A 27,393-nucleotide genomic window follows, 5' to 3' on the forward strand; every position below is an offset into this window, starting at 1 on the left:
TCAGCCAGCCTCTTCCTTTTTTATCCCACTGGTCTCTCAACAATTGCAGTACAGTTAGAGGGGCTGGAGCACACAGCAACAACCGCCCACCCTCACCCCCACCCCCCCTTCACAGGATCCCTCTCTCCCTCCTCCCAGCCCCAGTAAACGGGTCTGAGCTTTGCTGGTTCCCAAGCCACACCTCTTCCCCCAGCTCCCCGTGTTCTGTCTGAAGGCCAAGCTCTCCCTCTGGGCTGGCTTTGGCTGCTCATTTCTACGCTAACAGGGGGGTAGCTCTGCACAGCCTGGCTTTTTAACCAACATGCAACACACTCACACACAGAAACACACACACACACACACACACACAGCAGACTATCACCCCACTGATGCCAGTCACTTTATTCTTAACTTTGCACCACTTTTCCTGCACACATTCCTCCCTGTTTTCTTTCCCTTCCACTCGTTTGTCTTCCTGTTTTCCATTTATTTCTCAGATGCCTGCATTTTTGATGCTATTTCAGATGTTGCTAACTACTAGGGTGTACATGATGCTTGTGTTGTGGGTCTAGCACAAGAAAAAAGTTTAGATGTGAAAAACAACTGCATTCCTTAGTGTATTATTGTTTCTCGGAGAAGAAAATGGAGCTAAATTCTATCAAATGGTCTCGTGTCAGTGCTAACTAGCGGACATTGCACAGCTGGAGAGTTCCTCAGTTCATGTAAAAGCCTTTTTTTTTGAGCCGACTGAGATCATAGACGTTAAACAGCCCACTTTATGGGACCGGCTCTCTATGTGTTTTAACGAGGAGGCCATGGATGGGTGGGAAGGTTGAGACTGTCAAGGAAGATGAGTGATTAAAAAGAGATTGAGAAGAAATAAAAGTGTTAGGAAGAATCGAGAGAGGTTTAATGTCCCGTTTTCACCAGGTCTAATTAGGAGTGGGGCTGTTAATTTTTCTCATCATCACACATCACCGTACACCTCTTCTCTTCTCTTCTCTTCTCTTCTCTTCTCTTCTCTTCTCTTCTCTTCTCTTCTCTTCTCTAACAGGTGGAATATGACTTTATAACAAACCCTTTCAATTAAATTACTGGTGTTACCATTTTATAGCCTCAAGAAATAAATCCACCGCTTCTCTGTGGGGTATTTTATTTGAACAAGACATATCTGCAAACAAACATAGGCATGTGCTTGTGTGTGTGTGTGTGTGTGTGTGTGTGTGTGTGTGTGCGCACGCGCACACGCCCGTGTGTGTACACCTCATTCCTCTCTATATTTACCTCCCTCTGGAAAGTGTTTGAAGCCCCAGTGCAGTGGCATGAGATTGGCAGTTTGCTGTGCACTGATAAAGTCACTGTGTGTGTGTCTGGGGGGTGTGTGTGTGTGTGTGTGTGTGTGTGTGTGTGTGTGTGTGTGTGTGTGTGTGTGTGTTGGTCTGCAGGCCTGCTGGTGTAATGGAGGAAGAAGTGGAGGCTGGACACACCTCAGGAATGTTTTTCGATAACAAGTTCCCCCAGCACACTAGAGTTTTGTTGTACAATTTTGTGTGTGTTTGTGTGTGTGTGTGTGTGTGTGTGTCCCAGAGGAGGGGAAGTCTGCAGCTTTCTTACTTTGTTGTGATTGGCCACAAGTGTATTATATTCACTGAGACTATTTGCCATTCACCCCACAAGCACACAAACATCTGGAAAATGCATGAAGCGTATACACACATACAGACACACTCACACGCACATGAGTTCCTGATTGGATCCTTCCAGATTTATATTTTGGATCAAATTCAAACATCACGCTGGCGTCTCTAACCATGGAGCACAACTCCAGGTCATTGCTCGTGCCTCGTTTGCATCGACGCAATGTTGTGCAACAGCGGAGCCGTCACTAACTTGTATGCCCTTTATGCTGCTTGGCTCTCTGCAGGCTGCCTCATTAAACTTTCAGCTGAACTCCTCTGCCGTTGAGTCCCAACTGACATAAGAGGAGTAAATTAAATTCAGTCCGTCCATTGGGTTTGAAGTCAGATGGAAAGATGGCATTTGCCGACGTAGTTTGCAGGAAAGCAGTGCAGCGTGGCCACAGGTGGTGCTTTGTGAGCCTTGACATCAATCTGAAAATCTGCAATGACCCAGACCGAGTCAAAAAAAAAAATTCAACGTATTTTCACACATGATGTCTGTTTTCTCTCTGTCTCTTTGCCCTCAGTCAACTCTGGAGATGGCATCGACTACAGCCAGCAGAAGCGAGAGAACATCGGGGACCTGATTCAGGAGACTCTGGAGGTGTTTGAGCGCTACGGAGGAGAGGACGCCTTCATAAACATCAAATACATGGTGCCCACCTACGAGTCCTGCATGATTAGCTGAGGGAAGGGGGGGGGGGCTGTCACGCAGACGTAGCAAAGACATTTGACTTCAATCTTTTGATCAATCTTTTATCTTATCTACCTCCAACGCGCATTCTTCTTGTATCTGTCTTCATCCTCATCTTCTCCCAGCGTCTTTGTCCTCTTTATTTCTTGAGCCAAGCCTTATTACACTCTTTTCTCTTTTGCTCTGTTCTGCTGCTTCCTGACTCTGCTCCCTCGATACTCTTCAAACTATCCTTTTAAACCACATATCTACATCTATTAAGCACATTTTCTGTATTAACCACGTTTTATTTTGTAATTCAAATAAGATTTATTGAGCTCGGTGACAAGGAGTCCCTGATGAACGGCAACCACGCGATTAGAAACCATGATCATTATGACATTTTTAACTTGCCTTAATTTTGAAATGATTCCAAAAATCAACCATCACAGACAACAACAGCTCCAAAAAATTAACAAACCCGAAAGGAAACTCATTTTCAAGTTGGGCCAAGTGTCAAAAAGCCCAAAGAAACTCGTCAAACGGCTTCTTCCACTTTTTTTTTTTTTTTTTTTAGTTTTCAGAGCCACTTCAAGCCTGCAGGGTTTAAGACTCCCTCAAGAGTTTGGCTCGAAGTATCGTGTAGATGTATTTTTCTAGCACAGTGAATAGTGTAAAGCACATAATTGTCCTGCGCTGAAGCAGTAAACGTCTAATTAATTAACTTTTAATTAAAAAGGTGCTAATGCAGTATGAGAGGCAGTCGTATTGGGATTTCAGCGATGCAGCTCTTTATGCATCATCCGTCCGGCTCTACGACTCCCTCTGCTCGTAACTGCAGCACGTTGTTGTGCTGTTTTGTATTGCATTGTACCACTGTACCCATTCTGTCACAAACCCAGCTGGAGATGGAGCTTGTCTAAACACGCAGGGAAAGACGCATAGGAATGACGGCCCGCAGCATTCTTGTAGACAAACACGCATTCACACTCGCACATTTGCTTAACATCCTTTGAACCCCACACCCCACAGTACTTGTGGGTTTATCTGTGTGTGTGTGTGTGTGTTTGTGCATGACACCATACATGCATTCTTTGTTTATCGAGGCCCATCAGCAAGACGGCAGGTACGCTCTCTCTCGCTCTCTCTCTCTCTCTCTCTCTCTCTCTCTCTCTTTCTCCTCTTCTGTCTTTTACTGCATTAAAGTCTCAGTGGAAATGTCTTTCCAGACACAGTGAAAGTTCTGTAATACACACACACACACACACACACACACACACACACACACATATGCATATATACATACACAACCCTGTGACCCACAGGGGAAACAGTGTAATTGATTTCTGACACTCACAAGGACACTTGCGCCGTCTCTTATTGTAAGTCATGTCTCCGGCAAATGCAACTTTACGGGTCTGCGGAGGAATCCATTCTCAGGCGGAAGACAGGTTCATAATGCTCATATTTCAACCTCGCTACATCTTGAAAAGAATGTCGCTGAATAGGGGTTCCACTCCGCTCGACCCAGCCGAGCTGCTCTCTGCCTGCTGCTTGATCTGAAAGGCAAAAAAAAAAGGAGAGCAGAGAAATCTCCTTTCAATACAAAACACATATTTCACCTTAATAACTGCGGCTACATAAGAAAACAAAAATAGCAACAGTACGGCACACAAACTACTTTTTTTTTAAGGGGGGGAGGGAGGTACAATTTTTCCCTCCTGTTCTCATTTGATAGCTGGATCGAACTCTGAATAGCCTGCAGATCTGTCGAACTGTATCAGTGACGCCCTGCTGTCCCGCTTCACCTGTCCAATTTTACTGAGCCACAGGCTAGTAGCTGGCCAGCAAAGGGAAGCAGAGCTTAGAGACAGAGAGGACAACTAGGGGGGAAAAAAAAGGACAAAGTGAAATACAAGTGTTTTAGACAAGAACTCCTCAAAAATGTTGCTAACATCTGCAGCTCTCAGCTTCAAGCACCATCCAATGTCATATAAGCCATAACATACAGCCTTGAATGTACTTCACCGCTCTGTTATTAAAGGGCCGGACAATCTGATGACTCATTTCGGTCACGTCACAGGCGCTAATGTGCATTAAATGCTAAATGGTGTCCGTTTCGCCCTCTTTCAGGAGGCCACTAAAGCTAATTAAGAAATGTGACAGTGACTGAGAATATGACACCTGCATCAAATGCGTGCGAACATATGATTAAAACAAGCAATATGAAACAACAAGAAGGCATCGCTCATGCAAGTAATGGAGAAAAGTGAGAAAAGAACAGGAATGAAGGCGGCCAGCGGGTTTATTTTTCCTATCAGAGGCATCAATGCATGACTGGTGCAGACCTCCAAGCTGGAAAGACCAAACATGACTTGACTTTATCCCATAATCTCTCTTATCTCTTCTCCAACATGAGGAAAAGAAAAAAAAGGGCCTCCGAAACACATTTAGCGGGAGAGCAGAACTTGTCCTGATCATGATATTCTGACCTCTTTCCCTTACTCATAATGAGCAATTGATCATTTTGTGACTGCGGGTGCCCAGAACATTCAGCAGGAAATAAATTACTCGCTATCCAGTGTGTTTCCTGCAGTCATAGAGCACAGGTTATAACATCATGCTCCACTTCCCTAAAGCAGATATCTGTTGCAGATAAAGACGCATTATTATTTTTCAGCTGAGAGGATTCTAAGTTCTTGTCTATTGTGAAAGATCCGCCTGTTGGCATGTGGGGGCTGATCTCATACGGTGTTCAGCCATTTTGGATCTTGATTTTCCTGTCGTTTGCTCTAGTCTGGCTTTATAGAGATAAATGAAATAAAGCTCCATCTAAGCATTTAGATTGACTGCCTCTGCTGCTGCTACGTTCACATACTTGTTCTTGTATGTTTTCTCATTTGTGACTGGATACTAAACAGGTTTCTGTCAGCGTAATTTTTGGAAGTGTCATCGTAGAATAGGTTGATTGAAATGATCTAATGAGACAACTTCATCAATTTTGCAAGTCCTATGAGAAAGAAGCCAAGTTTATTCCCTCAGAATTCTCCTAAGTCGCATTTCATTAAAATTTTCTTGACAATTAAATGGAAACCTAATTACTGTGAATAGGTTTTAAAGGGTAAGTGTTATGTACAGTATCATATGTTTTCCTGGGACATCCAATCAGGTGACTTCAGAGTGTCAAGACCCCAACGTTAACACAGAGTGTGTAACGTTCCTGCACACCTATTCATCCCTCTAAGGGTGAAATAGCATTCTCTAATCCACAACCTGGTCTAATCCTCACTCTCCATTGCAACTGGACTCCAGGGGTCAACCCTGGACGATGTGGGGGCCCGCTGGTAGTCACTCAGCTTCGGGGGTTATTATTAGCCCGGCCAGCTCAGCCCTCACAGCAGCTGCCACTGCCCTGCAGCGAGCAATAACTCCCACTGAGGAACACGTGCAGGCCAATTTCGCTGATGGAAACTCAAACAGGAATCACACCGACAAATACACACATAAAGATTCATACAAACACACACGGACAAGTGTTTACATGTGTGTCTGGCTCACATGCGGTACCAGCTCCACCAGCTTTCAGGTTGCGCTCTTATCTCTGAATGAACAGTGACTTTCTGAAAGCTGGCTTCATGGAGCTCAAGTTTGTCCTTGTGCATCTCCGTCTCACCAAATCAGAGTGGTGGCAGTCCAACAAAGGCTTTTGTATTTCAGTGAGCTGCGCAACAAAAGCTATACAAACATGCTGATAGCGTTCTGTTGACGGAGGGGAAAAATGAGATTGAGAAAAGTCTGAGGAAGAAAAAAAAAGCAGCTAAGACTGAGGAAGAAAGAGGAAAAGACAATTATGGAAGAGGAAGGCAGTGTGAAAATATTTGTGGTGTGTTCAAGAGAGAGAGAGAGAGAACAAGTTGAATAAAAAAAAGAAAAGAAAGTAAGACAGCGTGCGATGTTGCACCCGAGCTTTTGGAGACAGACCAGCAAACTGAGACGAATCCAGCACGGAGAAATGAAGAGACGGATTGAGTGTGTGGGCTCGTCAATATGGAAGGGTGGAAGGAAGTGGGATGTTGTGTCACCTGGTAGAGAGAGCTGTCTAACTCCGGCCAGACTGGAGATTTAGGAGCAGTCAGCTGCAGAATGAGGAATAAGAGAAAGGGAGGACGAGGTTGGCTACTGTTGTTTTGTTTTGTGTTTTTTGCTTACTTGCTTGCAAAGAAATCAGAATTAATTCTCTTGTCTGAACAAAAAAAGTGAACGCCCTGCTTTGTTCCGTGACATCTCTCCGTGTGGAAATGATTCATCTGTGTGGGTCATATAATCGATGTGTCGTAAGTTGTAAGATGTTTTTAAGCATTCAAGAAATCTCTTGTCAGCATTCAAGCCTTCCCCTTTATCACTTACCGCCCCCCCCCCCCCCGCTCTGTATTCTCTCTTATTCCACTGTTATAGTTTGAAAAAGGAGATTGTTAGGAGCAGCAATGAGGCGATTGTGCTGTGCAACAGAAATACACGTTCCCGCGGGAATGATTTGTCTTCCCCACGTCTGCTGGTGTCTGCCTGCTGGCCTCGTCCAGGGAGCTAGCGAGCTTGTGCAGGCCAGCACAATGGAGTTGTCTATCTGGCTTCTTCTGATTTGCAGGCCTAATAATTTAAGAAGGAACAATATAAACACTTTGAAAAAAGGAGCTCATATTCTGGTTTCCATGTGCCCCTTTAAATATTCATAAAGTGCTAAAATCTCGCATCCTCATTTACTATTTATTTGTGATTCTCTCATCTGCAGCTGTGCCCATGTGAGGCTACCAGTGTGCCAGGGTGTGTGTGTGTGTGTGTGTGTGTGTGTGTGTGTGTGTGTGTGTGTGTGTGTGTGTATCTCTCTCTCTAGCGCTCTCTCTCTCTCTACATTCCAGAGTTAGACCACGCGACGCGATCAATCTTCCTCCAAACAGATGTGATCAATGAGGATTCTCTATCGCCCCTCACTGTCACTCTCCTTCTTCCTCTGTCTCCGCTCTCGTGAGCTCTTCTTCCTCCGCTTTCCTGTGCTGCAGGTCTTATCACTCACAAACACTCATTTCTTCCCCCAGGTACAAGCCTGGAAGGTGAACAGTAAACAAATACGGGCATTCTCAGTCAGGGCAGAAATTGATCCACGCTCTGTAGCAATTGTCTGGACTTCTTTAAGTCATATTGACACTAATTTGTTCTCCACATGGGACAGAATTAGGAAGGAGGAGAGACTGTTTTTGGTTGTTTATCTTGGTGCTGTTAAAAAGTAACGTGTGTGTTACTTCCTCCTTGTTGATTGATGATTAGCAGGTTTGAGGTGGCTGATCGGAGGTGATGTTTTCCCATCAGAGTTCTTCGAACACGAGAGGCCCCAGCTGTCATCCGTCCACCCACCCACCCACACACACACACACACACACACACACACACATACACACACACCCACACACACACACATACACACGCACACACACGCACACACACACACACACACACACACACACACACACACACACACACACACCCACACACACACACACTCCCTTTCCCTCCATCTCTTTCTCCCGCCCGTCTGGGCAACAACAGGCAGGCCAACAGGCATTTCCATCACCAGATTGCCAAACCACTGGAGCATCTAGACTATGACACCCAAGGTGACCTTTAGCAAAATAGTGAATGGTGAAAAACAGCGGGGGGGGGGGGGCAAAAGTGAAGTGGAACAAATAATGAAATCTTGTTGCTTCAGATTGATTTTTTTTCGCTCCACATTATGAACATTCACAATCATTCTACAACTACAAAAGCCCCCCCCCCCCAAAAAAAAAAATTTTTGGAATATACATGTATAGGTCATACGCTGATTTAATGCTGTGATCCAGTCCGCATGTAGGTGACAGATCTAGCACCACTGATAGAAGTCGCCCTGCCCCCTCCCCTGTGCCAGCCCCTCCCTCACAGACAAATGGAATGCAGAACAACATGGATGTTTTGGTTCCTGGAGGTTGCCGTCACCCTGAAGCAGCTGCTTTCGAAATAGTTAGTTTATATCCGCTCTAAAATACTTTTATGTTTTGAAGAAAACCATGTATTTGCTGGAGTCAACTCTGATGAAGATGCAGTAGTTTTTGCATTAATGTAAAATTTTATGACAGCTAAGCCATCTCCCTGTATAGATCTGCTGGAACGGTGTGTAATCAGATTTATTCTTGGTGTGTCCCCACCAAGATTATGAGAATACGTCATACAACAATAAACATTGGTACACGACATTGCAAACCACGACTTTAAAGTGTGTGTATGTTTGTGTGTGTGTGGAGTTTCTCATCACTGACTTTTTGAAATTGGCATGAAAAGTGTTGCACATACACACAGTCACAGTGCATAAAGTCTGTCAAGGTTGTATGAAAATTATTATCAAGTATCGCTACCACAGGAAGTGAGGATGTCAGCTCAAACTTGTGTCCGCCAGATTGTGTGAGAGTTAATAATCCAACATGGCTGCCACAGAAAGTTCACCACCAAGAAGAACATCAGAGATCAGACCACATTGAAAGCGTGTAGGTTTATAGGATTTGGTGGAACGGACGAAGCAGGTATGCTTACAAGGTTGAATCGTAGAGAAACATGTTTCAGCTGATCCTCAAAAATGACAAGATTGAGAGTCTGGAATGAAATGCAACGATGTCAATAGTGGCGACCACATCAGCAATAGCGGCTAAGTGCTATTAAGTAGCCTATAGCATCCAGTGTCTGAGCCGGACAGACCAGTGTCACACACAAAAAAGAACTCTCATTCAGAAAAATGAATTCAAATAGCATTGCAATGCATTTTACTCCTAACAAAAAAATCCTGAACCTTAAGTCTGAATGGCAAAGCAATATTGACATATACAATGTGTGCGCACAAAACGGTTTAGAGGCCTTTAACTTTGTTGACTCTTAATATGACAACAAAAGCATTTGATTTTCAGTCCTCCAGACATTTCCTGCCTTCACTTTGATTTCCATTTCCCTCCCTCTCTATTATCTACCATTCTCAGCTTGAGTGATTGAAGAAAAACATATGCACTGTATACAGTACTCTCAAGAAGAACACAAACACAGTGTGAGTGCAACAGCGTCTGAGCACATGCACACCAGCAAGAATATTTTAATGCCATGCTTATGATATCAGTTAAAATGATTAATAGGTACACAATGTATTCCTCTGTATATTTTCTGTATATGCTGTGTTTGCTAGAAGGACTGTTATTTCTGTTGTGCTGTGCTCAGACCTTCCTCAAAATGTAAATGACCCAGATTCTGCCAGCACTTTCCCCCCCTAGTTCCCAAACTAGTAAGTCAAAAGAGGAGAGCTGCTGTTCTTTTCTGTATATGTGCCTGTTATCAGAGCCTGTGGGCCTCTGTTCGCCTCCTCCAGCGCCACAAGCCGTCATCTCAGACAGCTTTGCCTCGACAGCCGCCATCTTCCACTCACTTTCCCACAGCAGTGGCCCTGGAGGCAGGCTACAGCTACAAGGCCCCTACTCAGGGCCCCCGTTGTCTCCATCAGCATACTTTCAGTTAAAACCCAGGGCGCTCTCGTAGCTCATTGTGAGAGAGCTAACAGCCTCTTCTTCAAAAGAGGCTAAACGCATGTTCATTAATTATCTGGATCCTTGTTAATTGGATTAATTGTTGAATAGAAAGCGTGTTATTAAAAATGACGAAAACACAAAGGCAGGGGGAGCAAAAGGGGGGATTAATATCGTTCCTGTTTACTCTCGGGTTGTGACACACACACGCACATTCACACTTTCAGGTATGTTCTGCCTGTCTCACGCTGCCCCCCCCCCCCCCCCCCCCATTTCACTCACATATCAAGCTTCCGTAGGAGACCCAACTCAGACGCAAAGGTGCAAATTACCATGCGCACCATTAGAGATAAGAACTAAACCCATTTTCAAAGCACAGACTAAATGCCAGATTCTTTTTGATGCAATAAGTCTGTGACTTTTCCTCTGCTTAAATATTCAAAGAATAAGGGAGGGAAAGAGAAACACCAAGAACAATTCAGCTATCACTAAGTCACATGAAAAGTCGAGTTTCTCATCTTTCCCCTTTTGCCGATCTATTCACTCTTATCCACCAAAGTCACTTATCTTAAAGGGAAGTTTTATCATCCTGCCTTTAAGATAGTGCACAGATACTTTATGACATGTCCTGTGAAAGTGCAAATGAGAAGCCTTCATGCGAAAACCTTTGCTATTTATGTTTTCATGCGGTTAATAGTGAGGGGAGTGCAGCCATTTTAGAATAAATGACTTTATTTTTGATGATATTCTCTCACCCGAAGAAGCCCAGTTATACATGTAATTACAGCAATATCACACTGCCGCTATTCTGTATGCAGACACTGGCTGAAGTGCAGGGTAACACAATATGTGTTGCATTATTGTTCAAGAAACACGCTGCTTATTTGCCATCATCCCTCGAGAAGAAGAGCTTGTTGCGTCCATTATGGAGACCAACAGAGACTGACAGACCACTAGCTTGCTTTGCACTAATGAAGGGTCACTGGTTCAATCCTCACTTCCCCCGGTGACCATGTCGAAGTATCCTTGAGCAAGATACTGAGCCCCTAGTTGCTCCTGATGGCCCTGTGACAGATTGGCGACTCGTCCTACCTGCCTCTCGCCCAATGTCAGCTGGGATAGGGTACCCCCCCCCCCCCCCCCCAGGATCCTTAACGGATAAGCGGTATAGAAAATCGATGGATGGAAAACAGCCTCTACGAAATTACATGTTGTCATTTCAGATTCACACAATGACGGAACTACTTTTCTCAAAGCACACTGCCGCTATACCGTATTTGCGCAGTGCATCACCTCAGAAGCCTGATTGTACTGCTACTAATCATAGCTGACTTTGAAAGAGAGGGTGATGATGATTACTTCTGGGGCAAAAAAAACAACAAGTCTCATTTGATGACTTTTGATTGAGATATGCTAATACTTCCCAGTCACTACCATTCACTGTGCTAAGCTAACCAGCTGGTGTGTGTGGGTCTCTAATGAATTCAGCATGAGGAGAGAAGGTTGTCTATCTTCTTGACTGGCTGGAAGTGTACCTGCCCCAAAAGTTGGTGTGTTCCTTCTATGCAACTGTACCTCTCCTCCTCCTTTGTATCTATGTACTCTGTAAGTGTGTGGTGTCCAATTCCAATCAAATTAAATGTATCCAAAGACAGACACAAGCCTACTTTTGTTCGCGCTTTGACTTCCTCCTCTGTCCTCCAACACAGTGGTGACAAACTGCATCCAGAAGGTCAGAGTGCAGCTGTTCCAGCATTCATACAACCAGCGAGAAGACTGCGTTTACAAAGACGTGAGTGGGCGAGCGATATGCAGAAAAATTGAATAAGGGCCAAGATCAGGACTCAGATTTAGCCGGGACCCTCTCAGCCAACAGCTGTTTGAACCAAAACGGGCCGGTTATGGTTTATTTTCACAATAGGCAGTATGTGAGAAGCTTGAGGTAGCTAGTTTGTGTGTGTGTGTCCCATTGATCAGGGATGTTAATCTTCAGAGGATATGAGGAAAGGTCCTCCCAAGGACAGGACAATGAAAAGGCTCTATTGATTACTGCAGCATTGATCAATCGGCCCCAAGACAGATAACAAGATGTACAAGTCTTGAGTAACAATGGCCGTCATGTAGGATATGGACTGCACATGTTGATTTTTTTTTTTCCCCTCATAATTCGGCGCTCGCATCTGAAATTCACAATCAGCCATATTTGACTTGTGGCACAACTCTCATATTCAAGTAAGTGTAGTCCATCACAGAACAACACAGGTCATTTCTTGATAAGTGCTGAGGATCATCATCTCCCTGGAAACAAAACAAAACAAAACAAAAACGAGTGAATGCATTGCAATCATGTTAATGCATCTGTATGATGAAGAAGAGCAGACTTGATGACTGCTGGGGCAACCCATCCTTCTAAATTGAGTTTCACTGCTAGTTAATTAGCATAACTGAAGAAGAAATGTATATACATTACACACCAAGTTTGAAATCATGCAAACACATCAAGCATATCAAGTAAACATGATGATCATAAGATAAAAATTTAGAAAAAATTTTTTTATACAGTAAAAATAGATAATACGACATAGCTTGATTATGAATTTTCTTTATATTAATGGTTCATACGTTTTACTCATTTATTGAGCTCCTCTTTAAGTTTTACATGAAAATAGAGGCTGAGGAATATAGACGAAAATGGGGGAAATTATTGTGTAATAGTCACGAGGTCTCAAGAGACATCATATTAAGGAAGTAAAAGATATTTTAAATCTCAAGAGAACTATAACCAATGTGTTTTTTTTTATATTTGTAATGAAATGGAGAAGTATTCATTCTATGTTGACAACACTTTGAGGGGCATGATGTGCATTCCTGCGCACTGCACACCATTGGTCCTTATTCCTGTAAATCATCCGTCCCAGCCCGCTGGCCCCGCCCTCTTGAGGTCGGATGCCAACGCTCATTGGGTGTCCTATTAGTCTTACAAACCTACGCTGACCAATGGTTGGTGAAGGGGGCGTATCCTCTCCGCTGGAACAGTCCCTCGCGCCTACAGTGGTGGAATCGAACATCCCCGAGCGCACACGGTGTTGAGGAGAGTACGGCGCACGAGTCTCTGGAAGGGAAATAACGGTTTCTTTTTTTGCCCCTCTCCACTCAAACAACAAGAACACACGACAGCTGATTTCAGGGGGGGTTTACAGAGTCTTCTTATCTCACGGAGGAGGGAAGCGAGGGATCGGAGCCGCAAGTTTTTTTTCTTTCTTCCTTTTTTTTAATTCCTTCTCACAAAAGAGGATTCTGTGTTTCGCGGTGGTTTGTTCTCCGCTCTCGCCGCAAAGATGATGGTCGGAGAGGTCGAAGTGAAGGAGCGACCGAGGCCGAGTCCCGACTATTTGATGCAATTATTAAACGAGAAAAAGCTAATGACCAGTTTGCCAAATCTCTGCGGCATCTTCACACACCTTGAGAGGCTTCTCGATGAAGGTAAGTGGCAGCAACACCGGGGAGGGGGAACCTCGACACGGCTTCACCGGGCGACCCTGCTGCGTAACGTTAGCAAGACACGGACGTACATTGACTATGGATACCCCAATATTGCGGAATGTTGCTGGGGTATTAAGTCTATAGAGGGTCGGTGCTCAAAACACACATAGACACACACACGCTAAAAAGACGACACAAGCAGTTTGTTTGAACCAAGGAAGCAGTGAAATGTTTTTTCAGAGTTGTGTTGCTAGTTTGTTTCCACACTTTGTGACAAGTCTAAAACTTTCTCTCACTCACTTCGAAGCACTAGAACTACACGCCATTAACATGGTAACAGAAAAGTACTCCCAATGTGTGTTTAAAAAGCGTGTTTTAAACTAGTCTACATGTACATTAATTTAGGAAGGCCCCGATTCCTCATGTTCCCCAGCAAATTTAGCTCGGGCTAGCCACATTTTAAGCTAGCGACTCTGGGTGTGCGCGTTCCAATGAACTCGCCAGGCACTAAACGGCAGCTTTTAACTTATGTACGTTTTAAAATAAAGATTAAATCGACTGTTACAGCGTGTTTGACAAATTTCAAGAACAAGAGGTGTAATCGTAGACTTTAGTTCGAGGGCTGTGTTAGTAGTTGCCCAGCGGCCGAGCTTAAAAGCACGGAGGAATGTGTGTGCTTGTTGCCCAAACAATGGCCAGCGAGTTGTGCTGGGGAGGGAGGGAGGGAAGGGGGGTTGGGGTTGCGCGAAGATTGGAGCCGTCCAACTTTTAAATGTAAAGACTCAACGTCTAAGTATTATCTCACTCGTACACTAATTATCTTAAGCGAGGTTATGTTTCTGTAGAGTAAATGTCCTTCCTTTGCTGCCGCAATCGTCGTGTTTAGCCAGTCAAGCTCGCTACACCGTCAACTGCGTCGCCGTTTTGTCGGAGACAGACTGGAGTTGGCGGTGTTTGTCGGCTCAATTTTGTACACACATGAGCTATGATAGACGCAGCTTATTAGTCATTTCTGTTGATAGTATCAATAACATAAGCTGTTGTAAGCGGTAGGTTGGAGCCACTGTTTATGTAACCGAACTGGGGACACTAGAGAGCGCCACAGCCTCCTAGCAGGCTGTCTTCATGCTGTGTGTGAAGTCTGGACTCCATGACACTTAAAATAAAAGTAATTGATTCCTCTCAACGTATTCACGAAAGTGTTCTTCACGGGCTAAACGAAGACATTCATTGTGTCGATGCCTCCTAGTTTCAGTTGCATGTCTGGAAGAGTAGGTACTGCAGTATGTAGTTGCCAAACCGGTCTGCAAAGATTCTTTGGCTCTTAGATGAGTGATAAACAAGTCACATAATATTGTAAGTGGGTTGTTGCAGCACAAACCAATTGAAATAATCTCTTGACTACACTTGAGACGTGATGTCATAAAACAAGATCCTTAAATGAAATAGGCTACTTGTGAATTTTGTTGCAATAGCTCACAATATGCAGATTCAAGGATTTACTCCATTGATTACTAAGTTTATTTCCTCCCCACTTCCCAGATATAGAAGGTGATTAAATTTACATTGTAGAAATGAAAATTTCATATTTTCCTCAAATGGAATGATGCGTTTGTTTTTCAAAGCGAGAGTGGGAAGAGTCTGGTAACAGGCACGCTTTCCTTCTCATTCCCACTCCCCATTGCCGTGTCACTGCACACATAGTTGTGACCCTGCCAATCCTCGAAGCAGTAAAGGGATCCAAGCACATCAATTGAGCAGTTTAACTTCCACATGGGCAACAAAGCGTTTTCTCTCTTATACATTCCCAACTTGAATCAGCTTTTATTCTGAAGGGCTATGTCTGCCTTCAAAACAGAATGAACTCTTAAGTTAAGACAGAGCGTAAACCTTCTCTGAGGTTGTGTTATTTCCTGAGAGATTAATGAAAACTTCTAGATTTTTACAGGCTCATGCTCCATTGGGTTTCAGGGCAGCTATCCCGGTAGCTTTTTTATAATCCTGTTGATTGTAAGGAACAACAAAAGAAACATGATTTCTTTAAGAGAAGTACAGAGGATGCCAATAATCCACCCTTGTGTCATTTGTTCATTGGCAGCTGAAATAATTGTTTGTGTCTGGTTATATTTCCAGAAGTGTTACATTAGTGACTAGATTTTAATACTTACCTTCAGTTAAATGAAAGCTTTGAAAAAAACAAAACCGTGCTTCTTAATGTTAAAGGAAGTGCATTGTGCAAGCAAAACCATAATAATTGCTTACAAATGCAATTTCTGGATCTATCCCCAAATTTAATGGATTATCTCATGTCCCGTAGTTCACCCTGCAACAATTTTCATGTTAATCAGCTCAGTAGATTTTTGTGTAATCCATCTGACTGATAGGCAGGTAGACAAAAGCACTGAAACCAACCTCTTTTGCGGGAGCTGTTGTTCTAGCGTTGCGTTTTTTTGTAATGCATTAGTAACAGCTGTTAAGTTTCCTAAATAATCATTTCCGCAGAAGAGCTATTGTTATTTTCTTTTAAAGTGAATCTAACCTACACCGTATAGCACAATACAATTCAGGGTCTTGCAAAAAGAGAAAAAGGAAAATAGTGTTTAAATCTTCTCTGGACTTGGGGGAGTGTAGATTTTTTTTATCAGTAATTTATTTGAAGGGGGTTGTTTACATATTGCAGTTTTATAATTTTGAATAACAGATTCTATTTATTCGATTTTGTTGTAAAGTTGGAGTCAAAAAATAAAAGAAGGTGAAAATGATTTTTACCACCACATTGCAATCTTCTGAGGTGCTGGGACATTAGAGGTTCAGAACTCAATCCTGTAATCCAGGACATTTATGATGCTTTTATACAGAGCCTTGCAGATAAAAACCGGATTAAGTGTTTTCCTCCTCTTGGTTTAAGAAATTACGACGGGGACACTTGCAACTCTGTTTCACTCTCCTCAAACCGCACAAGTCTTTAAGGTTTACTAGGGTTTCCACAGCACCAGCCCAAACATTACCCCGTCGCCAAAAATTGCATGTGTGTGTGATGAAAGGCGACCCAGTGCAGAGGAGGCCTGTCTGACTGTCTGGTTCCTGTTAGGGGGCCGTTTGGCTTTCTGGAACCTTTGGACAGTATGGTGTGATATTCAGGCCCAACCTCCTCCTCCCTCCATATCCCGTACAGGTGTAAACTGACCCCAGCTATGGTGAAATCATCAGCGCTGTTCATTTTAAGCACTTTTTAGGATTCAAAACAGAGAAAAGGACACGGGTGGCACTAACTGGCGTTCTAGTTAATAATTCCCCTCTGCTTATTTCTCATAAAATGTTGTCAAGTGTGTTATTTTTAATGTGTAGTTGTAATGGTAGTCTATCAAGTCAGATTGCTGCCATTCCAGAAGCAGAGTTTGTGGTCGATATTTGTGTGTGAAATGTGTTTATATGTCTATGAATTGGTTATAAAAGGAGTAACGGTAAACATCACACTCCATCGGAACTTCCGGGCAGACAGAACAGACTCCAGCTGAGAATCAGCATCTTGTGGTGTGAATTACATTTGAGTGTGGACCTTTTGGGGGAGTCTTTGTAGTTTTCCTCTCAGTGTGTGGCTGGTAAACCTCTCAGTCACTTATGTCTTATTGAAAGCAGGCGTCTTGAGAGTAGAACAGTCACTACTTGAGAAGGCAGTGATGCTGAAGCAAACGTACAACAATTGTGAACTCATGTAGCATTATCAAAAGGGAGAAACAAGCCAAGTCCTAGTCTGTCAATAACACATTCAGCCATTGTTTGTCCTGGTTTCTTACTGATACACCATTGTCTAAGTGCAGATAGTGCGCCACTAAAACACCCATAGTGTCAGATTTTGGCACACGAGAGCAAAAATCAAACCGGTGAAAGCTTCATTCTTAACACACTTTATAAATTCTAAATTGTCAGTCTCAAAGGTATGCCCAGTCGACAGCTGCATGCCTCCCCCACCCACCCAATTTTTTGTGCATGTCTACACAGCTGTTTCCAGGGTGGAGGAAAGCTGACACCACCCCTGTGAGTTGCTCCCACTCTGCTTCAGTGGACGCCTGTCCATGCACATGCAGTACGCTCCCAATATGTATGTAGTCCCTCAAGGTCACTCTAGCTGATTGACTGGCCCCTTTTGAAATTCCCCTGCGTTGCAGTTGTTCATCTCCCTGAGGTGACACCTGCTATGGAGTTTTTTTTTATTTCTCTTTACGATCTGCCAGCCAACAAGCAGCTTCAAATTGCTATATTTTCTCTTGGCAGGAGGAGACAGCCCATATAACATCTAGAGATGTAGTCTTGTAGCGGAGCGCAGGCACTGTTGTAGTTTAGCGGAGCATACTAGGAGGATGGGAGGATGTGTTTTCCTTTTTGTGTGACGTATGTCTTCTGGCTCATTTTCCTTTGAGGAGCAGCATAGTCAGATTGATTTTAAAGCATTTATTCAAAGCTCCAGTTACCTTTCCCAGCAGGCTTCTTTTGGAGCTTTGTTTGTCTAATAGATTAAATGGCCCTGTTGTTCCATTGCAAAATGTGCTGCAGAGCAATGTGGCGCACTGTGCCACTTGCTCCCTTTTGCAGCTACAGTTTTGTGCCTGCTTGTTTGTCTTTGTGAGTTGAGCATTAACAGGACATTCCCAAGAGAGCTGTCAGCGCTTGGAGGACGAACCGTCTACTGTCCACGATGGAGTCTTTGTGTGAATCCAGTCCTTTGGGAATGGCTGTTTAGAGAACAGATTTTGATAAATGGGAGAATGCTAGAAGACTGGTTGGTTTTCTATCTGAATCCAACCTGTCACTTTCTGTCATCAGCCCATATGATTCTCCTGTTTTTTCTTCTTGGCAGTTGCATTACCTCGTTCTCCAACTGTAGATTTACCCTTTTTTTTTGACACAAGATGCTACCTGCACTAACCTCTGACATACAATCAATTTGACATCGAACAGGACAGAGCACTACTTAGGCTGAGAGCTGCTTGAGACATAGATAAAGACTGACTGATTCCATGAATCGGGGGGCTGCTTTGTCTGTGTCATTGTCACAAGTTAAAACTTGTTGTATTTCCCCTGCAAACTCTTTTCTCTGCTCCCCACATCCTCTCCTCCTCTCATCACCTCTTATAAGCTGGAATTTAATTAACCGAGCGGAGCTGGTTTAGTGAGCTGTCTTCACCGGCAAGAAAAGTGGAATCGGAAGTTTTGAGATGTGTTGCTCCCTTAGCTCCTCTTGCCTCCACGCAGTCCATTTTCCTCATGTGGTAATAAATTAGGTAGTGGCATTTGTCTGACAGGGTGGGGTGTGAGGGTTGAGGCATGACCTAACATTGCCTTGCCTGCCTGTCTTCTGACATGCCTCTGCATAGCATGCTCTACTCAGTAGCTGTACCACAGTATCGTGGCGAGCTGCTGCCCCTGTTCAGGCTGCAAACTCAGCCCCCTCTTGCTCATCCAACATCAGCTGTGGCTTCTTATCTCAGGCCTCAATCCTGTGAGTGTTGGGCCTCCTTATCTCTGCTGCCTCTGCTTGGCCTCCTGTCTCTGTGCCCTACCCCGACTGTCTGGCTGACTATCTGGCTTGCTGCCACCAAAACTAACTAAGTGTCTTCTCTTCTATTACTGCCGGCTGTTAAGACAATGCATTGCTTAGAGGCTCCTTACCTCTTCTCACCCTCAAGTCTTCAAGCCAGCGCGATGCTGTTAAATTTAACAGTGAACTACAGGGTATCCAGATGCAGAGTGCACATTTCCTTGAAGTTCTCTTTATTTTCTCACAGTTCACGATTGTCTGTAGGCGTTAAACATATGGTGATAAGAGGTGTTAAAGAGGAGGATACTCTTTTTATCGAAACTTGGATCCTCCCAATGACTGTAGTGCGACACTCTTTCCTTTTTCCTCATCATTTTATTTGTGTCTCATCTATGAGAAAAGAAAATGTTCAAGACAGGAAAGGACTACAGAGAAGACAAGCCGGTGGTTTGTTTTTTCTTTCCCTTCAGACAGACAGGGAGGAGGAGGGGGAAGCTGTCTTATTGCTGTGGTGACTACACAAGAAGCCTGCTCTGCTTTTACCCTCTCCCACAGAGGTGGCTCTGTCGCTCAGCATTCTTTTGACTAATTTAGATTGCATAATGAATCATCTCTCATCCTGTCCCTCCTCCACAGGTTTGTGTGGATATGGAGCACACACTTTTTTCTTTCTTTCTCAGAGAAGTAGTTCTGAGAAGTACGGGCCCCACCCTATTACATTCTTTGAGTGCTTCAAATAACTCTCCCAGCCCCCCCCCCCCCACCCCAGTTTCTCACTTTGTCTTCGTTTTGTAATCCGCACTGAACTTAAAAAAGTGTCTAATAATCAGGTATGTTAGGAATCATACCAGCATTATTTGTCACAGTTTCCTGTCTCCTACATTTTATCATCAGAAGAGGCAGGAAAAAAATTCACTGAATGCTCTCTCTGTTTCACTCTCACTCACCCTCAACACAAATTTTCTCTCTCCTTTCAGAGGAGGAATGGCAAGCAAGCGTTGGCAGCCAGCTCAGGAATTTTACCGGGAGCACAGTCAGAGCACTTAACCTCCAGCTTGGTGTTTGTTTTCCCCACACACACGCTCTCATAGTGTATCTTAGCTCAAGTTGAAGTGAATGCGATCCAGTGAGGCACGCGGACCCCGACTTTGCTTTAAAATATGTAGAGATTCAGTGGTTCATGTCACGGTTGGTAATGGAATGCTCCATTCTACTTTGAAAACATTAAAGTCCAGTAATGTTTTCCTAAACCCTCACAGGTTTTTTTTTTTTATTTCACTGTTAATATTTGCAAAAAGTCATCCTTAATCTTGGTCCAAACTCTCCAATAGTCAGTGCTTGCATGTCCCAACCTCCTTTGAAATGTTCCTGGGGATCAGTCCGCCTGTGGTTTGCAGCCTTTGCTTTGGTTTCTCGCTAGTTGCAAGCTGGCTGATAAATCAAAGATGAATAATTTACCTGTCCTTAGCAGCCTGTGTTTTTTTCTGTGAGGCCTGGCAAGAGCAGGCGGTGCTGCCATAACCTTCCCTAAGGGCCACAAAATGCCAAGTGTTGATTCCTCTAAAGCTTTCTGCCATCAAATATGAAGAGCTGGGAACCTAAACTACTGGCAGCTGCTGCTTCTCTGAAGCTCTATGGCTTCAACACATTCCTTACACGTTTGCAAGTCCATTTTGGACTGATCAGGGAGCTCATTCTTGCTTTTTTCTATTTGATGATAGTTCAGAATATGGTGGCCATTATCCAGTTTCAACATTAATCAAATATTTGTTTCCTAGTCTGTGTTTATTGTGTTTACTATAACATTTGCTTTAATCAGAACTTGCACCCTGGCATTTTCTCCACCACATCCAGCTCTAAGTTTTATGCACTCTTGCATTAACCTCCCACGTTGCAGTCTGTTCATTTAGACTCTCCAGCTGCAACAGTATCATTGTCTTTGACACATCTTGACACAAGCTGCTTTTCAATGTCTAGTTGTCACAAATGAAACCATAATGTTGTTGTTCCTCTCAATACCACCACTGCTTGACAATCATGGTGTTATTTTTTTTCCTTTGCTTTTGTTATTTTACCTAGGGCAGTCTCTGCTCGACAGGCTTTGTATCGTGAATGCAGATGATGTCTTTGTGTTGTCCCTTTAGATTTCCCTGGTGTTGCTTTGAATCAAATTGACAAAGTGTGTGAAAATCTTTCGAGCATGTGTTGGGCTGCCACCTTGGGATAGTTTTTCAGCGCTGAGGAGAACAGACTGGTGCCAAAAGAACTATTGTCACTAGTGTTGCAAACAAAAGTAAATACTTTTTCCTGCCTTGGATCCTGGTTAGGGCACAGTGCTGCTAAATCACCTATTAAAGACCAGTGTTGTTCAGCATCCAGGAAATTTTTTTTCATCTTGTTCTACTGAATAAATGCACAGTGCATACAGATCCAAAACATGACATACAGTTAGATGCTCATTCAGCGCTCACAGTCCTCCTGGACTGGCAGTGACTCAGCATGAGACGGCAGGCTGACAGCCTGAAGGCAAAGCTGGGAGAGTAACGCTGGTGTCACTGCGAGGTTTCACCACATTTTGCACCACATGTTTACACCATCACCTTACAATGAACTGATGAATCGCAAGACTAAAGCCTTGAGAGCAGAGCTGCACAAACTTTTTCTCTCGCCGGGCCAAAGCTCCAACTAAATGGTGGGCCGCAAGCCAAATATAAACACATACTATACTTCGGAGTTGAAATACCTTTGTCTGTATGCCATTTTCTTTGCCTTTTCATTTGTTTTTTTATACAGCTTGCCACCAGGCATCATTCTGCTGCCTGTCAGAAAAAAAAAACCTCAGAACATTTTTACCTTTAAAAAAAGATAGGACAGCATGAACTGATTTGATAATATTCTGCTGTTTTTATTATTTGTTTGTTTTATTCAATTATTATTTTTTTATTGTTTTTTTTTCTTCTCGATATCGGGTGATAACTAACCATTGGCTGTGTCCCCCATTAGGCAGCCCTGCTTTAGAACAAAGAGTGGATGCTGCTTTGAGGAGCCTCTGTAAACCAGTGCATAAAAAATCTCACTTTGTAAGCAGAGCATGGCATTTTACTTGGTCTGGATAATCAGGCATATTTTATTGGTGATTCTGAGATCCTAAACTTTAAGATTTAATTTTAAAAAAATTGTAGTAGGTCCGTCCACACAGTACATTTATTATAGAAAAATTGACTACTGACGTTAGACCTGGACTTTTTAACTTCATCCTGTGCTGGATTGTTGCACTGTTATTGTTCTTTATTATTTGGTTTGGTGCATGCAGTAGAATTATTCATGAGGTCTAGTTTAAAGATACTGTAACAGCTTCGATCACATGATGAATTTTAGGGGAATTTGGCAGCAGAGGGAAGTGCGGTAACCTCAAAGCTATCATGTCAGAATGCAAAGTGTTTTAAAGGTAAAGATATTTGTAAAAGAGCTTACTCCTCACTGCAGGTATTCATGTTCATGGCACATCTAACAGCTGTGCCAGCCCCCCCCCCCCCCCCCCCCCCACGGGCAGGCTAATGTTACTCATATCTTGAAGGAAGTGTGCACAGATTTCTCACACAGCAACTTTTCTCACACAGGTTCAGTCCCCTCTGTCAGCAATGGTTTTATCGCCTGAATGTGATCTCTGTCTCAATGATACAGTCACATGTCATGACACGGCCTCACTAGATTTTCATGTGCTACATGGCTGTATTTAACAGCAGCCGTCTGCCCGATAGGGCAGACTGCTTGCGGACAGCGTGCCCACATCAGTTGGGAGTGTGTTTGTGTGTGTGAGAGAGAGCGAGAGACAGGGCAGGAAGCTGTGTGAATCAATTCATTGTGCTCAGCTCTTCAATGAAATATGTGTTTACCTATTTAAAAAAGTAAAAACAGAATATCAATATGTGCCAGTCAATGTTGATGTTGTTGCAGGTCGCCACTAGTAAATTGGGAAACATTGTATGAGATCATGTTTCAGCAATAAAGGAAGAAATAACGGACAGACCCCGCTTTAGAGAAGACATGTCATCGACACAATGCTATTTTATACTGTGTTGAAACAAATAATGTGATGTTTAGACAGTTTCAGAATCATAACCACTTTGACCGATGTCATTAGAGGACTTGCTCTGTGTGTGGCCGTTGTATAATTCATATTTTAATTTTTTCTACGCTTGTTGGTATATAGCCCAGGGCTTGTCACTTTTCCCCCTCTGTGTCTGCATGTACTTTGATACTTTCAGTTTACCCTTGTCATGTTTACTGAGTTTTGGCATTGACATTGAATTTTGACATTGGTTCCAGAGTGTTGGCTCTTTTTACACCCCTCCAAACTGCTAGCAGAGGCACACAACAGTCTGTGTATGTTGAGTGTTGTAGGTTTGTGGTGAGGCTAAAGTCTGTCTCCATTTGATTAGAGCAGTGATTGGGAGATTGCAAAGAAGAAAATGACTGATTTGATGACATTAGGCTTTAATTTTTGAAACAATTGGGAAACTAAGAGCCATTTTATCACCATGTGTGTAACGCAAAGCCAGGCATAAGAACACACAGTTAACTGTTGGGAAGAATGCTCCATCTTTGCCACAAAGGGCACATTAGGTTGAGCTGTGTCCCTGCTCACTTGATTGATTGTTTTCGCCAAAAGGAAAAAGTGAGCCAGGCAAGGGAAGGATAGTGAGTATGATAAAGAACAGTGTTGGGGGTGAGAGAGACAGTGAATTCCTATGTGTTGTGAATGAGGTCATCTGGTTGGCCCAGAGGAAGGTCGCTGACCCCTCCCTCAGCTCCACACGCCACCCCTCTGTCTCTGCCTTCCTCCCCTCAGCTAAGGGTACACAATGGCTTTTTGTCCTTTAATAGGCCAGACACACACACATGCACACACTGGGTCATTCCTATCACCAGTTCACACAGATGTATGAACACAAGTGCTGTCTGTCAAAGAAGCTCAATACACCCGTGCATTTTTACATTTCTCACTCGGTTCATTATACGTGTTGGAATGTACTTCACTGAATTTAACATGAGCAGCTGTGATATAGGGAGTGTGCAATCTTTGAAGTACTCTGGGGTAAATTGTGCAAAACTAGACTATATGTCAATTCCTATAATGTTATGTGGATGTTGCTGTTTCATTTTCATATATATATATTTGGCCCGTCAGCCCCATAACTAGGCCCCATTACAGAACAGAACATCACAGGGGGAGGTGAGGAATACAATTACCGCTGTGCATGTTGGGTCATTTTCACTCATTGTTTAACAGTTCCAAATGTGGTCAGATGTGAACTTACCTACCTGTTGTCTCAACGTCACCCATGTCGGTCCAGTGTCATCGCAGAGGTATGTAGCCCTCAAATTAGTTACATGGAGTAAGATTACTGCTACTCTCGTCTGTCTGGTCTATTTTCTTACAAGACATGTTGGGGCAAGCTCATTGACGAGGACTACTCATATGATTTTTAAGATGAAGTAATTTAATTCTGCTATCTTTGCATTTAAAAAAAAAAAAAAAAAGCGGATACATGTTTATGATCATCTCCTCTGTGTCAGCTAATTAAACAACTTGTAAAAGTTAGCAGTGCTTTCTGGAAGGGTAAAGGTAGCCTGGGTTTGATGGTGTGCACGGCAGAGACAGGTGCAGGGCTGAGCCAGGCGTCAAGGTGCCAGCTGTTGTTAACACCTAAAGGTGAAGCGTAGTCTCTGGACTTGTCTTAAGACTTCTCGTGCTGTCCCCTCTAATATGTCTCCTACCCCACCCCCACCCCCCATCTCACCTACTCCTGGAGTGTATTTGACTGACGTGTGTTTAGGCTGTTGGTGAAGGGCGCTCTTCCTGCAGCCTTATTTTTATCGAGTGTCTGACACTTTTGATGAACCAGAGCTCAGCTCCATCTCCGCCCCTCCTTCCTCATCACCATGTATATAATCCTTTTTCCTGTTGGCACCCTGGACTCACACATGCAGTTTGCTTCCCTTGCTCCTTCATATCTTCCCCATTCTTTCTAAAACAACATGCATCCCTCTCATTTGTTCATGCTGTATTCCATTTGTTTTAGACTAAGCGATAGATATTTGTTTTAGAGTAAGCGATAGATATTGTACTGCTTGACTTGAGTAGTGTTCCATTATTATGTTTTCCAAAGAAGAAAATCGGTATCCACTCTCCCAAGGGAATGACTCATTTTTCCTGGCTTTGTTTTTTTCCCATTTATTTTAGCAGAGTCACTCCAGAGCTCATGTCACCCTCTTTTCCCCTCTGTCTGTTCACTCTCTCGTCCCCTACCCGTCCATGATTTGGTTACATTACATTATGTTCTCTTTTTTCATTTGTTTTCTCTTTGCAACTTCCCTTACTACTTGAATGTGTAGCCGATATTCACCCTCAAGGCCCTGTTGCCTCTTTCATGTGAGGACCAGCGGTGACATTAAAGGCCCACAACGTGGTCTGTCAGTTTGCATCAGCCCAGCTCTCACTGTCTGCGCCCAGGATCCCAGCATGCTCATGGTTCTTGACACTGAACTTCTAGACTTAAATGCTGGTAGAGAACGTCATGTCTGCACCCACTGGCTGCGGCGATGTGCACATTTATACCCCCCACACCACAGTGCTTTGAGGCAGATCAATGTTTAAAAGCTTAAGCTTGGTTAATGAGTTGAGGCAGCAAGAAGGCTCCTCTTTTTTCTCGTATACTCCCCCTTCATTGACCCCCTCATATCAAAGTCGCACAAAATACCACTGAATTTCTATGATTCCATGACCAAATCAACACTGTAATAATAAGTAAATTAAGGTATTTCTTTTTTAAATGAGCTCCTGCAGTCACACAAGGTTCGGTATTTGTAAGATTAGGCTTTCAAAGTGGTAAAACTCAGGTCCTGGAACAATGACATCAGGCTATGAAGACACAACAGCAGCTGTTAAGTGAGCTTTCGTTTTTGGTCTCAAGGACCCGCAAGTGGTTGACTGGCGCTTAAAGATAGTAGGCCGTGTGAGGAGGGATGGAAAAGCAGTTGGTAAACACACACATGTACACAGAATCCAGAAAAACTGAGTGAAAAACAACTGAAGACTCACAAACTAAAAGCAAAACATTCTGGAAGGTGTTTGTCACTCTGTCTAATTCTATGTTTTGTGACATCAAAGCTTTCATGTTGTAATCGAGTGACCTCATTCCCTGATAATGAAGGCGGAGACGAATGTAGTTGTTCCTCATTCTGTCATTCCCTAAACTATCAAACCAGTTCTACCCCCCCCCCCCCCATCTGTTCCTCAGCAAAATCACTTTGTGATGTAAAGATTATGCCTACTGGGAGTCCGAACAGAAATGCCCCATATATCAAAATATGACCTTGCAGTGATAAAGGTAGGAGTAGTCATGGCTGCCACAGTGATCCTCACACTGTGGAAAAGTACATCCTCTCCAGATATTAAAAACTGGATGGAATTAATATTAGAGATTGTATCGTATGAACACATGCTGGCTAAGATCAATGGTGATGTTGAGAACTTTAAGAGGTCATGGGACTGCTTTCTTGATTGTGACACTGTGATGATGTAATTGGCTGCATTGATATCAGTGTAAGCATTGAATATCTGCTTTGGTTGTTTTGTATGAAGGTATTTATCACAGGCCTTTAGACGTCTTATAACTAAAAGTAATAAGGTCTGTTTATATATGGTTAAAGAATTAAAACTTCAATGATAAAAAAAAGATTTACCAATCATTTATTGATCAAATGGAGCTCCTGCCACACCTTCTCTTTGAAAATAATCTCCCAAATAGCTTCTTCTTAAACATGATAGGAGCTTTCCCGACCTATTTGATTATTTATCTTTCATTGATGAAAGCCAACCATACACTCCTTTGAAACAGCATTCATGGTTATTGTGAATTTAATACATATCTTTGATTTTAGCTTTAAGATTGTAAACGACTCAACATTTGTAAAGTCCACAGTAGGAATCGAACCCTATAAAGTTTTAGACCTGTCCCTTGCTTAAGACTACTGCTCAAAAACTCCATTTAGTGGGAGGAAAAGGCAGAGGTTGGAGCCAGTGAGGAGGGATCCCTCTCTTATGTCGGACAGACAAGCAATTGATGCTCCAAGTACAGAGTGATGGCAGCTGTTGAAAAATGAACATAACACCCTGGTGTCGAGTTCCAAAATCAAACACCAGCATGGAAAAGTAGCACCTAAATCCGGGTGCATGTTTTTCTCTCGGTTATTTCAGCTGTCTGCGGGCTTTTGAAGTCTTGCAGTTTTTCAAAGAAACCTACAAAAATGAACCCAGAGTGCCCCCTCATGACAAAATAAAACACTTTCAAATTACATCAGTAAATGTGTATTGCAGGGGGTTGTGGATGGATCATCAAGACACATCTGACTGTAAGGATCTTAAATTTTTATTTAAAAAAAAAC

General features: G+C 43.2%; 2 protein-coding genes across 7 annotated transcripts in view; both read left to right on the forward strand.

The window, feature by feature from the left end:
* Positions 1 to 9,217, forward strand: part of pacrg (PARK2 co-regulated) — a 154,781-nt gene extending 145,564 nt beyond the window's left edge. Inside the window, exons 5-7 of one of the 3 annotated variants that reach the window (XR_015109855.1) lie at positions 2,186 to 2,313; positions 7,654 to 8,000; positions 8,226 to 9,217. Coding sequence is in view for 1 of the 3 variants with exons in the window: in XM_086183230.1 (XP_086039356.1) it covers positions 2,186 to 2,346 (161 nt within the window). In the remaining 2 variants the exon portion in view is untranslated. Of the gene's footprint in view, positions 1 to 2,185; positions 3,641 to 7,653; positions 8,001 to 8,225 lie in introns of those variants that run through there. The other 2 variants (XR_015109856.1, XM_086183230.1) reach the window with 2 other exon arrangements.
* Positions 9,218 to 12,980: 3,763 nt separating this feature from the next.
* Positions 12,981 to 27,393, forward strand: part of qkia (QKI, KH domain containing, RNA binding a) — a 79,272-nt gene continuing 64,859 nt past the window's right edge. For all 4 annotated transcript variants that reach the window (XM_086182178.1, XM_086182177.1, XM_086182180.1 and 1 more), the window contains exon 1: positions 12,981 to 13,403. In XM_086182178.1, coding sequence (XP_086038304.1) covers positions 13,259 to 13,403 — 145 coding nt within the window. In that variant the 5' untranslated portion in view covers positions 12,981 to 13,258. The remainder of the gene's footprint in view (positions 13,404 to 27,393) is intronic.

Source organism: Aulostomus chinensis, chromosome 17 (assembly GCF_037954235.1).
Source record: "Aulostomus chinensis isolate RoL2024-O1b breed Wild chromosome 17, RoL_Achi_v1.0, whole genome shotgun sequence".
Taxonomy (NCBI): Eukaryota; Metazoa; Chordata; class Actinopteri; order Syngnathiformes; family Aulostomidae; genus Aulostomus; species Aulostomus chinensis.